General features: G+C 42.6%; 1 protein-coding gene across 2 annotated transcripts in view; it reads left to right on the plus strand.

Moving 5' to 3' along the window:
- Pdgfc (platelet derived growth factor C) overlaps positions 1-19,079 on the plus strand; it is a 195,058-nt gene that overhangs the window by 95,130 nt on the left and 80,849 nt on the right. For both annotated transcript variants that reach the window (XM_023723629.1, XM_023723630.1), the window contains exon 2: positions 11,596-11,791. In XM_023723629.1, coding sequence (XP_023579397.1) covers positions 11,596-11,791 — 196 coding nt within the window. The remainder of the gene's footprint in view (positions 1-11,595; positions 11,792-19,079) is intronic.

Genomic DNA, 19,079 nt, shown 5'->3' on the forward strand with positions numbered 1-19,079 from the left:
CACACACACACACACACACACACACATAAATAAATGAATAAAATTTAAAAAAAGAATGCACAAAGGCCAGAAATTAATTTACCCATGTGTAGCATCATGCCGCATGGGGCAGAGGAGAGGCTGACTGTCACAGCAAGTGATGAGAGTCCTCGCTGTCACAGGGGAAAAGAAGTTAAATACAGTTGGAACCATAACTAAATAATTTATGTTTCATGCAATATATATTTTAAAACATCATGAAGTGAAATCTAAAAAAGTCTTTCTGACACTGTGCAGAGTGTATTGTTTTAAAAGTAGAAAAAGCAAACTTACAGTTGACTCATACTAAAATTAACCTTTGGTGTGTGATTATGGAGACACAAACAACAAAATTCAAACCAGAACAGCTGTACTATAAACTTTTCTCGCACACAGACTGAGCCTAATGAGAACAGACATGAGTAGACAAGAAGATGAAATCACTGACTTCCTAAACTGACTCTCAAGTATGAGATTCTCTATTCATTCAAAATAGTCTTACGTCAGCCATGTATACAATATATTGTTGTTGGAGAAAATAAGACAAATGTGCTGAAGGGCTACAATGCTAAGGGAAGAGGAAGATTAGTGTATGAACCAGCTCAGTAACTCCTGCTTGAAGAAAACTGCAAGGACAACAGCAACAAATACACCCTGAGCCTTAACCGCATGTGCTTGACCATGTCTGACTTAAACTTCATCCTCAGCACACTAAATGGGCAACACTATCATAAACCAAAGTTAAAGTTAAAAATGATGTGACTTTTCTGAGGCTGTCAGACAAAAGCGTGATTCCATGACAAAATTAGAAAATGAAGCAGAGGAGGAAGTTGGGCTTGTGAATCTGTAGAGATTAGAACAGGGTGTGCTGGAGTCAAACGCTAGTTAGGCACTTGGAAAGATAGCTTGAGGCCACTAACGATTTCGTGTATGCTCAAGGGAGTGTTCATCAAAATCCAAGAAGCCTTGAGACTACCAGGGAATTGAGACCATAGGAAAGGACCAAGGATAGAATCTTGAAGGACAAACAAGTCCAATTCAAGAGGGTGTGGTTTTGTGGGCTGTGGTAGGAAGCTTGGAGCTATACCACAGGGTGGAGCAGAGTACGTTGAGGATGCTTTCGTGGCTATCAGACTGTGCCCACTGGCAGCTGGCGGTTCACAGATAGAAAACAATTTTAAAATGACATTTGCTTACCTTTCAATTATGCTAGAAAGGTGGCTTACTTCAGATTTTAGGAAACTTAGTAAATCTTCCATTGAAATATAGGAGTAGAATTGAATTGAATTTTATTCTTTCACAGAAATATTTCTTGATAACAAATCCTTAAAATTTGCCTAAAAAATTAATTGCTGGAGGGGATGCCCTGCTGGAATTGAATGTAGGGTCTCGTGCAGGCCCCAGGCCCCAGGATGCTTTGTATTCCTAACTATATAACCACCAGACTATTTCTTAAATAATAACCGTAATAAATCTCAGATTCATTGGAGGTATATTTTCCACAACTGTATATTAAATAGTTTTTCACAGTTACATTCAAAGCATATGAAATCTGGTCATTGTTTCTATGTACAAAACATAGTATACTATGCGTGTGCCTGCATATTTATGTGTGCATGTGTGTGTTCACGTGTGTGTGCACGTGCGCACAGACACCACACAGGGCTGTAACTGTAGCTCAGTAGTAGGACAACTGCATACCATATGGGAGGACAAGGGTTCAATTCTGGGCACTGCAATATGAACAAATAATAAACAAACCCAATAAAACTCAGTCTCCCCGTAGCTTCTCTGTGTGTGGAATGAAGAGCTGCTGTTGTGTTTTGCTTCACAGTGGCAGTGCTATTCTTAGAGAAAGTGTGCTGTGCCTTGAACATCAGGTAGTTAAAGTGGTTAATAGATGGTTTCGGGTGTTGGGTAAGTGCTTGGACGCGCCGAGCTATTGTGTGCAAGCTTGGCAAGATAAATTTAGGTGCATAATTTTCTGGTTTGGGTGTCCGCACCTTTCATCATATTCTGAAGACTTTCCCAAGACTCTGACTTCAAAGGTTCAAAAAAACAGCTTTTGTTTTCAAATACTTGGTTCAGCAGTTGAACATACTTGAGGAATTTTGAAGGCTAGTTTTATAATTAGAGCAATTACAAAGGAGCAGAGGATTATAGGCATTAGTTAGTGAATCACAGTAAGGTCTGTTTCTGTCTCTGCTGCTTCCTTCCCGTGGCATTCTCCATCGTGCTCACCACGTGTGGCTGCACTTTTTCCCAGAATGGCACTGCCGTGCTACCCTGCCATGGCACAGGGCTGGAAAGCAGGGCTTAGCACACGGCGTCTCACGTCTGGATCAGAAACATAAGAGCATTAGACTGCCGCAGACAGGTTTTGGCCTGGGGGCCATGGGGGGAAAGGAGTGGTCAAAAGAAAACCTTGAATGTGTGGTGTGTATGCGGTGCCCCATCTTGCTAAGAGGGGCTCTTGTTTCTAAAGCAAATTCTTGACTTCTGATTTGAGAAAGCAAAGAACAACTTCTTTCCTGAACCTGTACTTGTGAGGTGAAGTTCTGCAACTGTTGGAAGGGTTGTACTTTCTAGGTCATGAAGACGTAGTGAAATAATCCCAAGATGGGTTTAATACTTTCTGTCATCAAAACAGATTACTGCTATCTTTTCATTTATAATGTGATACTTTTTGTCAATTCTTACTAAACACGCATAAAAAGCAGTGATTGGAAACTTTTGCCTATAATCCCAGCACTCTGAGGCATGGAGATCAAGAGTTTGAGCCCCACCTGGGCAACTTAGTGACCCAATGAGAGATTCTGTTTCAAAGTTAAAAAAAAAAAAAAAAAAGATGGAAGAAGTTATACAGTCAGCACTGTCGGCCTCTGAGTGCTTCTGGCGTGACTCTGTAACATCAAGTAGATGCAGCCAGACGTTAGAATGTTCATGTGAACCCAGAGAAGGGAGACAGACACAAAACCTGCGTCGAAGGGTACAGCTCTGGCACGTTAAGCACTCAGCCTTTGAGCTGCAATCTGCTGGGCCTGTGGTGGCCTGAACAAAGCTACTTTCTGGCGAAGGGGCCCAAAAGGCAGATGTTTCTGCGGCTGGTATAAGTTTCTTTAGGTGTGTATTGTATGTGATTTGGAGACACAGTAAGAAAAACTTCATCAGTGTTCAATTCAGTTTGAGTGTTCTTCAGTTTGCTTCTTTGCATCTTTAAGAGATACTTACATATTCTTGTAGGAGCTTTTATTTATGTATTTAGTGCAGGGTCTCACGGCAAAGCTCAAACTCATAGTGCTCCTCTTGTTTCAGCCTCCCCAGCACTAGGATTACAGACATGCGCTACCACACACGGTCTGGGCGGCCAGCTCAGTGCGCCGGGGAGAGGGGCCAGCTCAGCATGTGGTGCCAGGGATCAAACCCTGGTCCCTGCGCTTGCCTAGGCAGGTGCTTAGTCTGCTGTGCTATCTCACCAGCCCTCATATAGCAGCTTTTGGGAAATTATAGTTCTCTTGCCTTTGTGAGCTCTTATCAGCAAACAAACATGTCAGTGCCTTCTCCCTGAGTTTGATATCAAGTGTGCAGTCCTGAGACCTTTCCATGTAAACCCCTATTCTGGAATCCTGCTGCATGTCTGATAATTCCTTGCATCTTTAGAGATTACTACACTCTCATTTTTGTGGTTCCGTCCTAGAAAACTGTGGGGGCTCTTGTATTAAATTGAAACAAAAATAAATGAAAGTCAGATTTCACCACCAGCAATGACTTTCCAGTGCTGTGGTGCCTTTATCAATGGAAAGAAGGAACTAATCTTTGAACCTGAATCTGAGAGCCCGTTCAGTGATGCATGGGAGACCAAGCAAACATGGGCTGCAAGATCAGCCCACCAGACAGAGATTTAAAAATACCGTTTCAAGGACAAGATATTCGAGGATAGTACTTAGGACTTCACTAGATTTTTTTTTTATTTTTATGTTTTTGGTATCAGAGATTGAACTCAGGACCTTATGCTTGCCAGTCAAGCACTTATTCCACTGAGCTATCTCCCCAGCCCTTCACTAGATTATTAAAAGCATTAAGTAGAAAATGTATACGAGAACCTCGAACCAGTAACCAGCGATTCTGAGTAGACAGCAAACAGTATGAGTTGAGTGATTGGGCAGGCTCCGAGTGCTACCAAGCAATGCTTTTTCTTTTGTATTTTTCTATGCCAGCCAGATCCTCTCCTGTACAATCAGTGCAGATGACCAGGAAGAAAATTGCTCATTTGCCTGACTCAGATTTTTGACAAGCTTTATGTGTCTTTCAATCATTTTTTTAAACTTCCAAAGTATGAAATTGAAGTCTCAGAACCACCTAGATTAGGGTTTGAGGTCACCCAAAGACTCAATTTTACTATCTCCGTCTACTGGCAGGGAGGAACTATCCCCAAGCGTCTGGACTGGCATAGAAAAGAGGAGAAAGAACATTTAAAAGGTAAGCAAAGCACATGCTTTTGTGTATGCCACATGTTTCAACTTTCATTATCATACACTCTGTTGTCCCCGCACACAGTGAAGCTTGACATGCCAGACCCGTGGTGGCGCGAGAGCAGGTGTTCGGGTCACGGGACAGTCTTACCTGGTTCTTCAGCGTGAACCACTGGAGACAGGACTGCCTTCCTCTCCCCCAGCCCTGTCCTCTCAGCGTGTCTAGATTTCTCTGTACTTGTCTGGACGCCCCAGTGCTCTTTTCAAATTCTGATAATCTCTACCGTGCCGTCTATCGATTGCAATTCTTACATTTTCATTTTTGTACATTTTCATTTTTGTACATTTTCTGACATGTTGAAAATAACTTTATCTAATGAGTCATTTGGAGTGCTATGATTTAGCAAAAGCAAGCTGTATGCTTCTTTGTCAAGGTATCATTTAGTTCCGGTTTTTTTTTGTTTGTTTGTTTTGGTTTTTTTTTTGTTTTTTTAATTTCACTTAGTGGGAACTGCTGAATAAATCTTTCTTGTTAATTGATGACTAAATCTTAAGACACATTGATGGCAGTGTTTTGTTTTGTATAATTTGACATTCCTCTTCCTCTTACCAGTCTTTTGAAGTTAGACTGGTTTACTTTTAACAAGCTTACGGCATTGCGATCACATGTCGCTGTATGACGGCAGCTACAAAATAAACGCTTTGACGGTCTTTGTGGTTGTGTGACAATAGATCTTTAAGTAATTCTGTATTTTGAAAGATTAATGTAGTTGTTTTTAAAGCAAATCCCTACAGTACAACAGATATTGGGAAGGGGAAAGAAAGTGCTCAAAAGGAAAGAACAAGTTGGATGAGGAAAAGGAGAAAAGAAGGAAGGAAAAGACACAAATGTGATAGCTAAGATACTTTGACACATCTTGCTTTAAAAAGCTGTGTGCTGACTTGTGAATAGGAGTAAATGCCCGTTATCTAGATAATTAGAGCTACTGCAGTTGCTGCCGCTGGATGAAGCACAGCTGGTGCATTTTATGGGCAGTTTCCTTGTCTGCACTCTTTGCCCCACATTTGCTTGCAGTCTTGGCTCCATGTCTTTGGACACTGTTCTGTTTCTTCCAGAAGTAAGATGAGTGTACTTACAGATGGCATGGGTGCAGCCTCCATCTTTCATTGGACCCCCGGCAAGCATTTTCAGGGACCTGCTGTGCTGAGAAGGTGTGCGCAGGTCCCAGGAGGTCCTGCACAGAGCTGGATCACTCACTGGCTGGGGACAAGGCTCAGGTCAACAGTGCAAGTACACCAAAGAGGGGTTTTCATGTTGTGTGGTACCTGACAGTGTCCATCTTGCCGGACACCTGAGTCCTCCCTGGACTCAGAAGACAAGGAAGTAGGCACTTCCCTGGAGGCTGGCGAGCCAGTGAGGATCGGGCTGGGGGAAAGCCTCCCTCTCAAGTCTGCTGGACTGGTGAAACCCCTGCTCTGAGCCTCTGTGTGCACCCAGCGGAGTGCGTTCCTTCCTCTTTCCATACCTGTAGTCCTTCTGCTCCTCGATCTTGGGCTGAAAATGGTCCTGAAGCTGGTGATTGCTGAGGAATATTGCTTCTGGTTGCATTTGGGCCAATTCTTGAACGCAAGATGCTGAAAATCTTCATGGTTAGGCATAGCCACTTTTTTATTAAAGACCATTTTATCTAGTTGATAAAATGATGTAACCTGGGAAGATTAGCTCAACTATGAAGAAGCTGACTCCTTCATATTTTAGGTGAATGTTTGCTTTAGAATATGAATTACTCTTTATTTCTTTCATATGCTCAGGTTTCTAGCCTCTTTGTGGTCTATGACATAATGTACAGCTTAGGATAATAAAAGTTACAGTATGGAGGACCAGGGAGATGGCTCAGTGGAATAAGTGCTTCCCTGGAAGCGCAAGGGCCTGAGTTCAATACCCGGTTCCAAAAAAAAAAAAAAGTTACAGTATTACCTAAATGTGTCTCACTCCATCACCATGTGTATTTGTGTGTGTGTGTGTGTGTGTGTGTGTGTGTGTTGCTAACTGTTGTATGTAAAGGCTTTAAAGAGTCTGTTATATATTTTTGTGTTTATTCTGTGCCGTAATAGATGTGAAAATTATTGATAGTTTGTCTGCATAGTTGAGCCTTTACTTTAGAGTCTCTTATAGAGCCAGAATAAACTATTTTGCAACCACCCTGGGACTGCAACGCCATGTTCTCAAAGCTTTACTGTTTCTGAATCGCACACCTCGCTAGCGAACGATGCGCAGCGCTTCGGTGCTGGGTCTCTTCCTGCGTGAACCGGGCGGAATGAAGAGCGAGAAGGCGGCGCCAATGACAGCAGGCCCGCCTGGCAGGCTCAGCCGCGCTCGGCTCACAGGAAACCCCACGCGCGCGGCGAGGGTCTCCCTTGCGAGGTGTGAGCTAAGTCTCGGGTCCCCTTCTCTGTCCGCTGACACGCACCGCCCCTGTACAGCCGATCTCACCAAACTGGATTCCACCATCAAGGGTTACACGGCCACTGTAGTATGGATTTCGAGTCTTCACCCCAAATTGTTTACTCGGATGTTGAGAATAAAAAAGCCATGGCTCCTTCGCATTGGCCCATTGCAGCGACCCGAGCGATGGAGGGAACGGGCTTACCTTGGGTTCCGGGGTCTCTGGCCGACTCCACCCAGACTGTCCCCGGAGCTGGGCTTCCCGGTGGCTGGCAGCGGGGGATGGGGAGCAAGGCCGCCTCTCTGCACCCCGAAGCTGCGCAGTGGCCCGCAGCACGCGGAAGCTGCGGCTGCCCGAGTGGGAGGAGGGGAAGGGCCCGACGCGGAGCTTCTCCTTAGAGTCCAAGTTTAGACCGTGTTTTAAGGGTAGCACCAGAAGGGCTCAGCGTCTCCGTAGGCTCTCCTCCCGCCGCCGCCGCCGCGTCTTCAGCGAGCGCACGCGGGAGCAGTGTAAGTCCGCCTGGGGTCACGCCTCCGCGCACCCCTGCTGGCTCCTGCGCCGCGCGCCCTGCGGATCCGGGTCCGATCCTGGTCCTGCTTGGCAGTTTTTCTTTTTCATTCTGTCCGCGATGTATCAGTGAAGTGTTTCTCTTTTATTTATGGACTGCTTTGTAACATTATTTTTTAACTTTTAAACTTTTTTTTAAACTTTAAACAGCTCTCATGTCATTTATCTCCTTTGTAGGAAAACTCAGCTATGAAGGCACTTGCCTAAAGGGACTCACTGTGTTGTCAACTGGTTCATAGTTTGAACTTTGTTAACTATAACTCAGGCATTGTAAGGGTGCGCTGAGGTTATAGGACATGAAATATTTTCAGAAATATGGAGGCATACTGAGAAAAAGGCAAGTCTGTATAATGAGAATTCTAGGACTTATTACCTTCATCAAATATATACATATCTATATTAAATATACGTATTACATATACATATGTAATTATACATAATGCATATGTAAATGTACATACATGCGTAACCTTGTGTGTGGATAACAACAGATAAACTTCGAGTAGGACACCAATTTCGTGTGAATGGAGGTACCTTAATGGAGGTACTCATTTTAAAATGTTTATATATTTATTTTTAAAGTCTCTGGAAACTTAGAGGCATAAGGAATGAAATATGAACATGACATGTAAAATTGTTTTCTGTCACTGCAGCATATCAACTTTCCTTATATTTTCAGTGCATATTAGGTAATTACATGTTCTGAGCACTGAATTAGATTCTGGTTATGGATTTTCAGTAAATGTCATGTGCCTTTTGGAAATCCTAGCATGATGGGAAAAGAAAGAAAAGAAAAGAAAAGAAATACATGCATATGATTAAAATACATAGTCCCAAAGTGTGTTGTCAATCAACAATCGTGTTCTAAAGGGTTAGCATTTGAACTCAGTTTTGTTTGTTGAATATTAATTTATTAGAATACCTGCACCAGAGGTGATAAAAGTCACAGTCCTGGCAATACTCCCATTAAAAAGGCAGGCCTTTGCCTAGTGTCTGGTGTCCTAAGCTCATGGACGGTATCTGACATACACAGCCTCTCAGAATTTAACTTTCAAACTTCACTTTCTGGAGGTACAATGATGGACAACCTTGTGAGATGAGGTGTCCAGGAATTTCCACGAGGTGTATCTTGGATAATTTTATCAGTTTTGTAGTTTACTTAGTATAGCAATCCACTCCACTATTTCCCCATACTGCTTGTTAGTCCTTTAATTTGTAGTTTGAGGTAATGATAGTTTTGTTGGTTTTCTTTTGTCTTGATATTATCCTAAAGATCTGAGAAATGCTCTGAAAGATAGGACATTGCGCTTATAGTGGAACAAAAACTAGAGTCTGAGTTTTTTGTTTAGTGTGTGTAATATCTTACTTTGACACTTTGGTCAGAATTTAAAATAGAAAGCATGTCTGCCAGATGCTTCTTGTCAATTCAGTTGATGGGGATATATTTATCACTGTTGTGAAATTTGAATATATATTTTCTCTAATTAAATAAGGTTGGGAAGAAATTGCTGTGATGTTTTAAGGCCAAAATTTACTGAACCATGAAGTTAGTGGGTATCTCTGTGTATGTTTGCATAGTTGTGTGTACATGTGTCATATGCTGTAAGCTTTTAACTGATGTTAAAAGGAAGTATGTTATTAGTTGAAAAAAACAAGATTAACGTAAGGAAGTATTTATCACAGACAGACAGACAGACAGACAGAAGAGTGCACAAATGCAAAGAAGACCAGTGATTATATGTGCTTGTCAAATAAAGGTTAGAAAGAGCTGCAGGGACTCCTCAGCAACCTGCAAGTGAAGACCCTAAACGCCTGCTGGGGCATCTGGGGGCTCTGAGGGAGATCGCTACTGTCTTTGTGAAACAAGACAGTGAGACTCCTTAGAACTAAGCCAAGATGGGGAGGTTGTTCTCTTCTGCCTTATTTTCAGTCCTACAGCTCTTTTCTGGAAATGTCCATTTAAAATATTAGCTTAAAGTCAAGGTTTCTTTATGCTCCATGGATTTCATGGCACCTTGAATCTCTTGTTTTTGTGTTACCCTTTATTACTGTAACGTTTTGAGCTGTCAAGACTTTGTTGCTTTCTAGGACTGCTGTGCTTTCTACGACTCTTTCACCTATAATAAATTAATCTTTTAAAACTCCAAGAGCATGTAGTAAGTGCCACATATTATGGAAATGCTTTGGTTTTATTGCTAAACTGATTTAAAACATACAGATATAGGCTGTATCTAAACAATTGGGTTGTATAAATGTACATAGTAATTTTACAAAATTTATAGTTAATCTTTGCCCTTTTCTCTTTTTGCTTTGTTTTAGTTTTTAGTATATTTACCTTAAGAAGAGTAGTCAGGAATTTTGACATTTTGTATAATTTTTAAAATTTAGCATTTACAAAGATTTTCTCTTTTATTATCTCAGATATGTAAAATGTACTCTTATCTCAGAATACATTGTGAAAAAGTTCATTTCAGTCGTTCACTGATATGGCTGCAGACCTAAGTCCTATTTCTTTGGCACTTTGAGTAAATCCTTCCTTGAATATAGGAAAAAAGTTTCATTAAAATAGTCCCAAACCCTATGTATTTATCTCATCCTTAAAATACTAGTAAAGTTATAGGTTTGAGAAGGTACATGTTTAAACAACAGAACTGTAAATGTAGAGTGTTCATTTGGTGGCATTTAGTGTTCATCGCCTGCCTGGTTTCCCCATTCCTTCCTCCATCCTTCTTCCCTCTTTCTTCCCATCCTTAATTATAGGCCCAGTTGCTTGAGATTCTCATAAAGCCGACAGTCATCTGAGAATCGTTTGTGCATGGGGGCAAGGCTCATTGCATGTTGGGATGAATTTTCAGGGAGCAACAATTTAACTTAAAAGAAAATTTACAATTCTTTTACCACAAATAGAAACTAGATTGTTAGTCTCTAAAGCATATTTAATTATAGTCTAATGAAGTTAGGAATTATGCACAGAAAGGGTGCAAGCACAAATTTAAGTATATGTGTTCTAGCCATGAACTTTTTAAACTGGATATAAAAATAGCATTCAGCTCATTTAATAGCCACTCAGTTTTCTAGACTGTATATGAAAAGTAGATACTGCTGTGTTTGCGAGCAGTACTTTGGATGTAAAATGTTGGCTTTTAGAGACAGTGGTAGTAAATTTAATAGTTACTTAGAAAATTAATGCATTAAAGTATTAGATGCCAAAATATAAGCCACTTTTGTACGTATAAATATGTAGATTATTGGAGGAAAACTGAAAGAGTATGAAGCTAGCCTAGTTTAAAAACAAATATTTGGAAATAGTTTATGAATTTAATTTTAATATTTAATATTCATCATTCTCTTGATAGTAAGAGTATGTAAGAGTTACACTAGAATTAAGTGTGGCATATCTGCTATGACTTTACTTTCTGTGTTCCGGATGCAGTTGCTTAAGACTTTTAAAAATTGGTAAGAAATCATATTAGAAGTTAAATAAAAGACAGTTTTTTTTTTTTTTTTAAATGTACTTGCTACAGGCTCTCACTATGCAGCTCGGACTCTTGCCAATCATCTTGTCTCAGCCGCCCTAGCACTGGGACTGCAGGTGTGCATCACCATGCCTGGATACAGTAGCAGGCTCAGTGCACGCGGGGGCAGGGCCAGCTAGGCACGTGGTACTCGGGACTGCACCTGGATCCTTGCACTTGCCTAGGCAGGCACTTAGACCAACGAGCTATCTACGTGGCCCTAGAACCTGAAATTTATTCTTGCTGCAATAAGCTCATACTTGATAATTTCTTGGTAAATGGAACCTTAACTCAGCTTTATTATGATTTTTGCATTCCGAAAGGGTTGGTGATTAACATTTTGGTAAATAGATTTATACAGACTAGTTGTGTATCTTTTCAGGTACAAAGACAGTGAGGTGTTTTTTTTTCAATAAAATTAAATCACCATTCTGTATAAATTCTGAAATAAACAATACTGGACTTATTGTATATTTAACTTGTTTGGGGCAAAATTTGAAGAATGAAGTCTTGTCTTGCCATGACTTCTGCAATGCGTGATCTCAGTGTGTGCCTCTGACTGTGTTTTCGCTGCAGGAGTACAGAATCCCCAGCATGAACGAGTGATCACTGTGGCCTCTAACGGGACGATCCACAGCCCCAGGTTTCCCCACGCCTACCCGCGGAACACGGTCTTGGTGTGGAGATTAGTAGCAGTGCAGGAGAATGTGTGGATACAGCTTACATTTGATGAGCGGTTTGGGCTGGAGGACCCAGAAGATGACATATGCAAGTAAGTTCTCCCCCTGGGAATCCCTGCAGATGGGCGCCGCTGTTGCCATCCCGGCCGCTTCGTTGACATTATGTTCAGTAGCATCTTCTTTTTGTTTCTCGGGTGGTCTAAGAACTAATGATCTTATTTAAATTCCATTCCATTTAAGTTCTTTATGTTACAGCAGAAGGCTCAGATATATATGCAATGTTGTCTGATTTTTTGCAATCACTTAGATAATTTTTGCTGATACATATCTATCGTGTATATTATGTAGATACACGTACACCCATACACACACACACACACACACACACACACACACACACACTCACTCACACATGAACAAAAGGTTTAAATATTTCATTGCAAGGAAGAAATGTATTCTGAGAGCGCAACTGTGAATTCGGGCTACTTGCCAGATAGGACTTCCCTTCACGTCGCTGGCAGCATCATGAGCCAGAACCCGCTGGAATGCTTCGCCCAGTGGAGGGCCACCTATCACAGGTCACACAAATAGCACTCTTTACCTCCTCTGTGGACACGCTGCTCAAGGTCAGGCCTCTTGGAGATTTCTCTCTTCATGGTGTTTATGTGCTAAGAAAATACTTCACTTTCACTTCTTTGCAGGGTTATTTGGTCTTTGATGTATACATAAATATTTCAGTGCAGATGAGATAAACTGTCCCTACTGTCACCACACTTCTTATCTTTCCCATCCATTTGCTTTCTTCACGATTTTTTCCTTCTGTGATTATGCATGTCCTATTGTTTTTGTTTCCCTCACCTCGCTGACTTCAGGCCTTGGAAAGCTGGAGCTAGCTTCCATACTCCCAAAAGTCTCTTACTCAAGCCCAGTATGGTAGCACGTGGCTATAATCCCAGCTTTCTTTCCTTTTTTTTTTTTTTTTGAATCCCAGCTTTCTGAGGAAGGAGTACCTCAGCTTTGAGCCCAGCCTGTGCAATTTAAACTGTTGTTGAGATTCTGCCCCAAAATTTAAAATGCAAAGAAAGAAAAGGAATTAGGGAGTTAGCTTGCCAAGTCTAACAATGTTTTATTTTTTCAAAATTAATTTATGTTGTTTCTTATAACTTAGATCATTTATGCTCTTTGATATCTAGTATTCCGCTCTGTACCTTGCCATTCTTTTAAGTCTCTTTTTCAATGTATTTTAGTACAGCGACTATGGCTTTAGGCCTCTTCTTTTCAACAGTCCTTAGCTTCCTTGATTCCTTTGTGAACAAGCGCAAGAAAGCCAAGGAGATATCCAGGGATGGTGAGATGGCCATGTGCAGGTAGAATGTCTTCAGTGCTACTAGCTGGAGTCAAGGGAGTCGCTATAACCAGTTGAGTTACACCAGAACATACCAACAATTCTGTTGTGCAGCGCTGTCAGCACATTTCGATTTTGGTGATGTGTGTGAATTGAAGCTTATCATTAATTCCAAAGATGAGAGCTACTCGGGTTTACCACAGCCACGACTACTTCCTTTTGTGTGCGACAGGCACTCATGTCATTCTTGTTGGTTTGATCATCTGTTGTGCCAATAGGACTTTGCCTTCCACGTTTAAATTCTTTTTTTTCCATAATTTATGGAGAGACAAATAGCAATGGGACAGTTTCAAATCAAATTAGTAGGACAGTTTCAATAATTAACACATTGCATACTGTCTTCCTAGTGGTTATTTGTTGTATGAGATGCAGACATGATATCCTATTTACAAACACTATTAGAACAAACACTTCTATTCACTGAATTAAGAGAATGTATCTGTGAGCCAGGAAGGGGAGATGCCTCAGTAGAATAAGCACTTCCCTGGCAAGTGCAAGGGCCTGAGTTCAATCCCCGGTTCCAAAGAGATAGATAGATAGATAGATAGATAGATAGATAGATAGATAGATAGATAGATAGATAGAATGTAGTTGTATATCATTTTGAATGCACAGAAACAAAATGGTCGTTCATCTATAGCCCCTTTTTTGTTTAGTTCTGTAACTTAAATATTATAGGTGTGTTTACTCAGCAAAATATTCCAAAATATTTCAGTAATCCATAATAGTATTGGGTCTTCTACATGACTGGCAATGTCAGAAGTTGTTGACCTGAGTCCCCTACAGCTTAACATAACACCATGGCTTTATACTTTCCTGCTGGATGGTTAAGACCAAGATAAAGCAAGACCTATGTAACAAGAATTGTAGCTTTTGGATCTGATAAGGTCAGTCAAATACCCTCAGGATTTATCCTGAAACCCTGTACAGCACTTTGTAGATTCTTTGTCAGTTGTCAGCCATGTGGATGAGTCACGGCCATTGCTTGACCAATTTGCTCTCTGTGAAAGCCTGGGAGAATGTTTTCTCTCCATGTGACTCTTCTTAGGCACACTCTACATCATCGATCACTTTCTTCTGTGGCCCCATAATCTCCTTGATCAGAAACTTTGGGATACACATGTTTAAATTCTTGACCTGTTGGATTGCGTGGGCGCTGCGGGTTTACTTCGGGGCATGCAGAGGTAGCTCATGGTCACTGACGGAGTTTTCACCTGTGCAGAGGGATGTGGCAGGCAGCTGCCCCCACGTGGGGCTGTTGCCTGAGCTCTGGTATCGCTGGGCCCCGTCTGTTCCTCTCCTTTGTCAGTTCTGTCCACTGATGCTGAAGGACTCTCTTTCCCTGTGGTATTATTGAGGCCTGTGTTGGAGAAGTCTCGACTCACTGTCTTCTCCTGAGGGAAAGCCTCAGCTATTTTGCCTTTTTAATATATTTGTTCAATTTAAATTGTAAAGCCCTTTGTAAACCATGACAGTTTTTTATCCCAAGATGTTTTGGTGTTCAAGAGCTTATTGAACAATATAGTGACTTTTTTTTTTTTTAAAGCATTATGATATTAAAAGACACACGACCAACAAGCCTCCCTAAAGCTTTCCCCCCACCATGAACATGCTCAATCTTGTCACTTCCAGAAGCAGTTCCGCAGGTCCCTTCAATGATGTCTTCACATGGAGTGATCAAGAACAGGGAGAATGCTGCTGTCAGCTGCCAGCCAGGCTGAGGCAGCCTCCTAGGAGTACGCAGCGTGTCCTCACCCACCCACTCGGCAGGCCTGGCACTGTGTGCGTGCCCTCACTCAGCTGCAAAGGCGAGACGGCAGGGAGCAGCAGACACTGGGAGTGAATTCAGGAGAGCCAGGCTGCCTCACAGGGCACTTGCGGACACTCCGGGAAGGGCAGCTTCAGAACTGCTTCAGAGAGTGGCAGCAAGAGGGACAGGTGCATTCAGCATGACAGGAGGGCTTCAAGGGCTAGGCGTGTGTCGTTTATTCTGATATAAACTGTAAAATATTAATACTTTTCTTCAATCCCACCTCACATAGATCATATTGAGGAAAATTGATTCCTTATAATGTTGCCTTGTGTCCTGGGCACTTTGCTTCCCCATCCACTGCAAACTTCTTTTATACCTGTATAGATTTGAATTTCCCTTGTGAAAATACTACAACTCTGTATTTCTTATAGATTATTTATAAACATCTTTAAAAAACTATGTTTCCTGATTATATGTTGCTAATGTACAGAGGTGTGAGCAATTTTTGTGTTAATCATTTTTATCTGGCACATTTGTTAAGCTTTTTTGTCTATTCTCATAGCTCTGGCAATTAGTTTGGATTTATAAAAAAAATTGTTTGTGGAAAATATTTTTCTCCTCCATTCAATTCTTTGTTTTTTCCCTTCTTAAGCTATTGATCTTATTTGCCCATGTCTTTGACTTATGATTTTAGGGAATGTACCATTTTAAAAATGACAAATTTTAGAATAGTTTTCAGCTTGCAGAGTGGATCAGAGGGTACAAAATGCAGCCTTGTACGTGGAGACCTCTGTGTCAGTCTCTTACAAGAGGACAGCACCCTGCAGGAGGAATAAGGTGACATCCCCACTCTCCTGTTCTCTATGCCAAGGCCCTCCCTTCCAGGCAGCAGCGTTCCCACTTTCTGTCATTCCCTGCCCTTCCACGAGATGCAGGTTACATTTCCTGTAAAATTTTAAGCTCTGGGGATCTGTAACTGTTCTCTTTCTCTTGTTTCTGCCTCTCAGATATGTGGATCAGTAGAGAGTAAAGTAACAGGTTTCTTCCCATCTAAGTCTTCTGCACGTATGTTAGTTAATGAACACATGTCCAACGTCACCTGGCTTAGCTCCATGAGCATTTGATTCTGTTTGGTTTTGGCTTATGCCCAATATTAACGCAGCACATCTACTAGCACTGACTGTAGTCTGCCGGCCTTCCTTACCTGATTTTATGCATATTAGAATGCACATTGGATCGTATCTTTGCAGTTTCTCTGTGGAGAAAATTAGGACTATTTGGCACCTATTCTATTACTTGCTTTGTAACTTCCATTTGTGTTTATTTTTCTGTTTATTCAGATTCTTTTCTCATATACCTTTCATTTTTCATCCTATTCCTCTTTTTTTACTTATGTTTTTAATTTTTTTTTTATTTTAGGGAAAGATCTGCAGAGTGTTTTTTTTGTATTTTAGGGATCAGATGCATAGTGATCCACCTGTTTACAGCCTCCCAAGAGCCGAGATTATGGGCGCGTGCCACCATGCACAGTCTCAATTGCAGTCTCAGTGTGCCGCGGGGATGGTGCCGGCACAGCAGGCCCCTGGATCCATCCCTGGCCCCTGTGCCTGCTTGCAGGTGCTTCAATCCGCTGAGCTACTTAGCTGGCCCTCTTTCTTACTACTTTAAAAAGAAGGTGCACATCAATTTCTGTGCTAAGGAGTACTGATAAGAAACGCACTCTTACACACACGTGAAGCCACTAGGTGCTTGGCAAAGAGCTCAGTAAGCCAGCCAGCAGGAAGAAGGATGGAGACAAGGAGTGGATGCCGGGAGTGGGAGGGGAAATGAAGGCGGAGACGCCTCCCACGTGTGTCCCTGCTCCCCAGTGAGTGCAATCTCTTGTACTGCAAGCATATATACTTCCGGGGCAACTCGGTCCCAGTGTGTGAGCACCTGCCCCCAGGTTCCATGAGACCAGGACGAGGAAGGAGACGGATGGAAGACTGCACTCTGTGTGTGTTGTGGGCGTAGAAGCACGTGGCCGTAGCGGCCCGGAGATCAGTAGCTCTCCTTGCCTTGGGCTGGAGAAGGCAGTGCTTAGCATGGGCGGTGTGCAGCGTGACTTCACCCACGCTGGAATGTGTGTGGTTTGTCTGAAGTTGATATCCAAGGCTTCCAGCACATCCCTGGTGCTGGCAGTGGCAGAGTCCAGTTGTAAAGGTCCACACAGCACTCCAGTGGTTTTGTTTATGTATAGCACACTGGGAAATGGCCTGGTGACAAGCCAGCGGGGTCACTCGGGGTCAGGCATGGTCCTTAGGACCCAGGATGGCTGTGGTCCTGCCAAGCTGGCTCTCTGAATTTCTTCGAACATTTTATCTTTGAACATTTAGAGGGCAGCGAGGGGCTAGCCCCTAGGAGGTGCTGTGTGCTGCTGCTCCTCGAGCAGGCCTCCCTGTATCCGTCCTGTGGTGATGGGGGTTCCCCCAGTGGCTTTAGTGGTGGACAGGGGAAGGACCATCAAAGCCAGATTCCGTGTGTGCCCAGTTTGGTGTGGGTTGATTTCTCTACGGTGGGCCGAGTTAGGACTGAGGGCAGATCCTGGTAGACGTTCAGCCTTGGCAGAAATGGCCAGGTGAGGGCTGAGGCCGAGGTCCTCGGTGTCAGGCGCCCGCTCTTGCTGCTCCTGCTGCAGGCTCAGCAGTGCCTTGGAAAGCTGCAGGATGAGCAGGGTGAGTCGCGCTCTCATGCTACTGCGGATGGTTATTGTTGCACAATACAGAACAAGTCAGGCGCAAATTAGGGTCTGTCGCCTTTACAGTTCGGCCATGGTATCTGTCTCTGTATGTGTCTGTGTCTGGTTCTGTCTGTCTGTCTGTGTCTCTGTTTTCTCCCTCTCTTCTCTGCCTGTCTCTCTGTGTCTTTATCTCACTGTCTGTCTCTGAATACACAGATTAAACAGAATCATGGCCCAGATGGCTGAATCTGTGGGCTGCCCACCCTGTGCTCTACAGACTCATGTCACCAGCTATGTATTGAGTACATCTCCTCCAAGACTTCTGACCTTAGCGACATCTGTCCTCCCTAGGAGGTCACATTTTTTTTGTAGGGGAACACTTTTTGCAAAAAAAAAAAAAAAAAAAGCACTTTTTCTTTGTGCCTTTTCTGAGTAACAGCTTATATTGTACATTTGCATTTCCACAGCAAAAGACAACAAGAGACAGCACTTCCAAAAGCATGCGTTCATAAAGTCCCGCGTGGGAGAGCCGCGCCTCCCCTTCTGCAGGCACCTGCGTGCCTTCTGGGAGGGAGCCGTAGCTGGCTCAAGGCAGAGCAATGGAGCTGGTTGTGAACTCCAGGCCTGCAAAAGAAGATATATTTTAGTATGTACATTTAAGATAGTGAAAATTAGTGGCTTTCCTGTAAAATAAAGCTCTTTCGAGGCTTCTTCTCTTCCTGCTTATAACAGAATTAATGTGGCCTTGTCGTTTCCTCATTTACTTACTGTTACATTCAGCAGACTTCTCTCGAGCACTCTGGTTCACCGTGAGACAAGAGCAGGGGACAGTGGATGTCTTGTGTTCAGGCAGCCAGCACCAGGCCGAGGCAGGCAGGAAGGTCGGGGGAGAGGCTGAGGTGCCCCAAAGCCTGAGGTGCTGGCCACAGAGCAGTCTGTACATGGTCAGCTATGTTTGGACTACTTGATTATCTCTTTTCTGATTTGTGTCATCACTGTGTAGTTTTTTTTGAGCAACAGTCTCTGTTACTGTTTGTGTCTAGGTGTCTCCTGAAAGCCTTATGTTGTCATGGGGTGGCTTCTAGAGTCAGTGATTAACTCTTGATCTAATTCAGGGAGCATGGGTTTAATTCTGGTTGATGCAGCTTTCAGGGTGTTGCACCCATCCTGGAGCAAGTAATCTGCATACAAATGTAAGGAGGGGAGAGTAGCTTGTTGCTTTTGCTGTTTTTGGGCACCATGACTGCTGCCACATGCAGCACTGCCTTGGAGCCAGCTGAGTATGGACTGAAACCTCCACTAACTAACTATGAGCTGAAACAGTCTTTTCTTCCTTAATTTTGGGTGTTGGGCATTTTGTTCCAGCAATGAGAGAAAAGTAACTGAGACAATCTCTAAATAACTATTACAGACTGTTATGGACATGAAGGGTGGATGGATTGATTCTTCTATGCTGAGTACAGACCAACACACACTCGTTTTCTGTGTTTAATTCTGGTTGAT

This window comes from Octodon degus, unplaced genomic scaffold (genome assembly GCF_000260255.1).
Source record: "Octodon degus isolate 3935 unplaced genomic scaffold, OctDeg1.0 scaffold00101, whole genome shotgun sequence".
NCBI lineage: Eukaryota > Metazoa > Chordata > Mammalia > Rodentia > Octodontidae > Octodon > Octodon degus.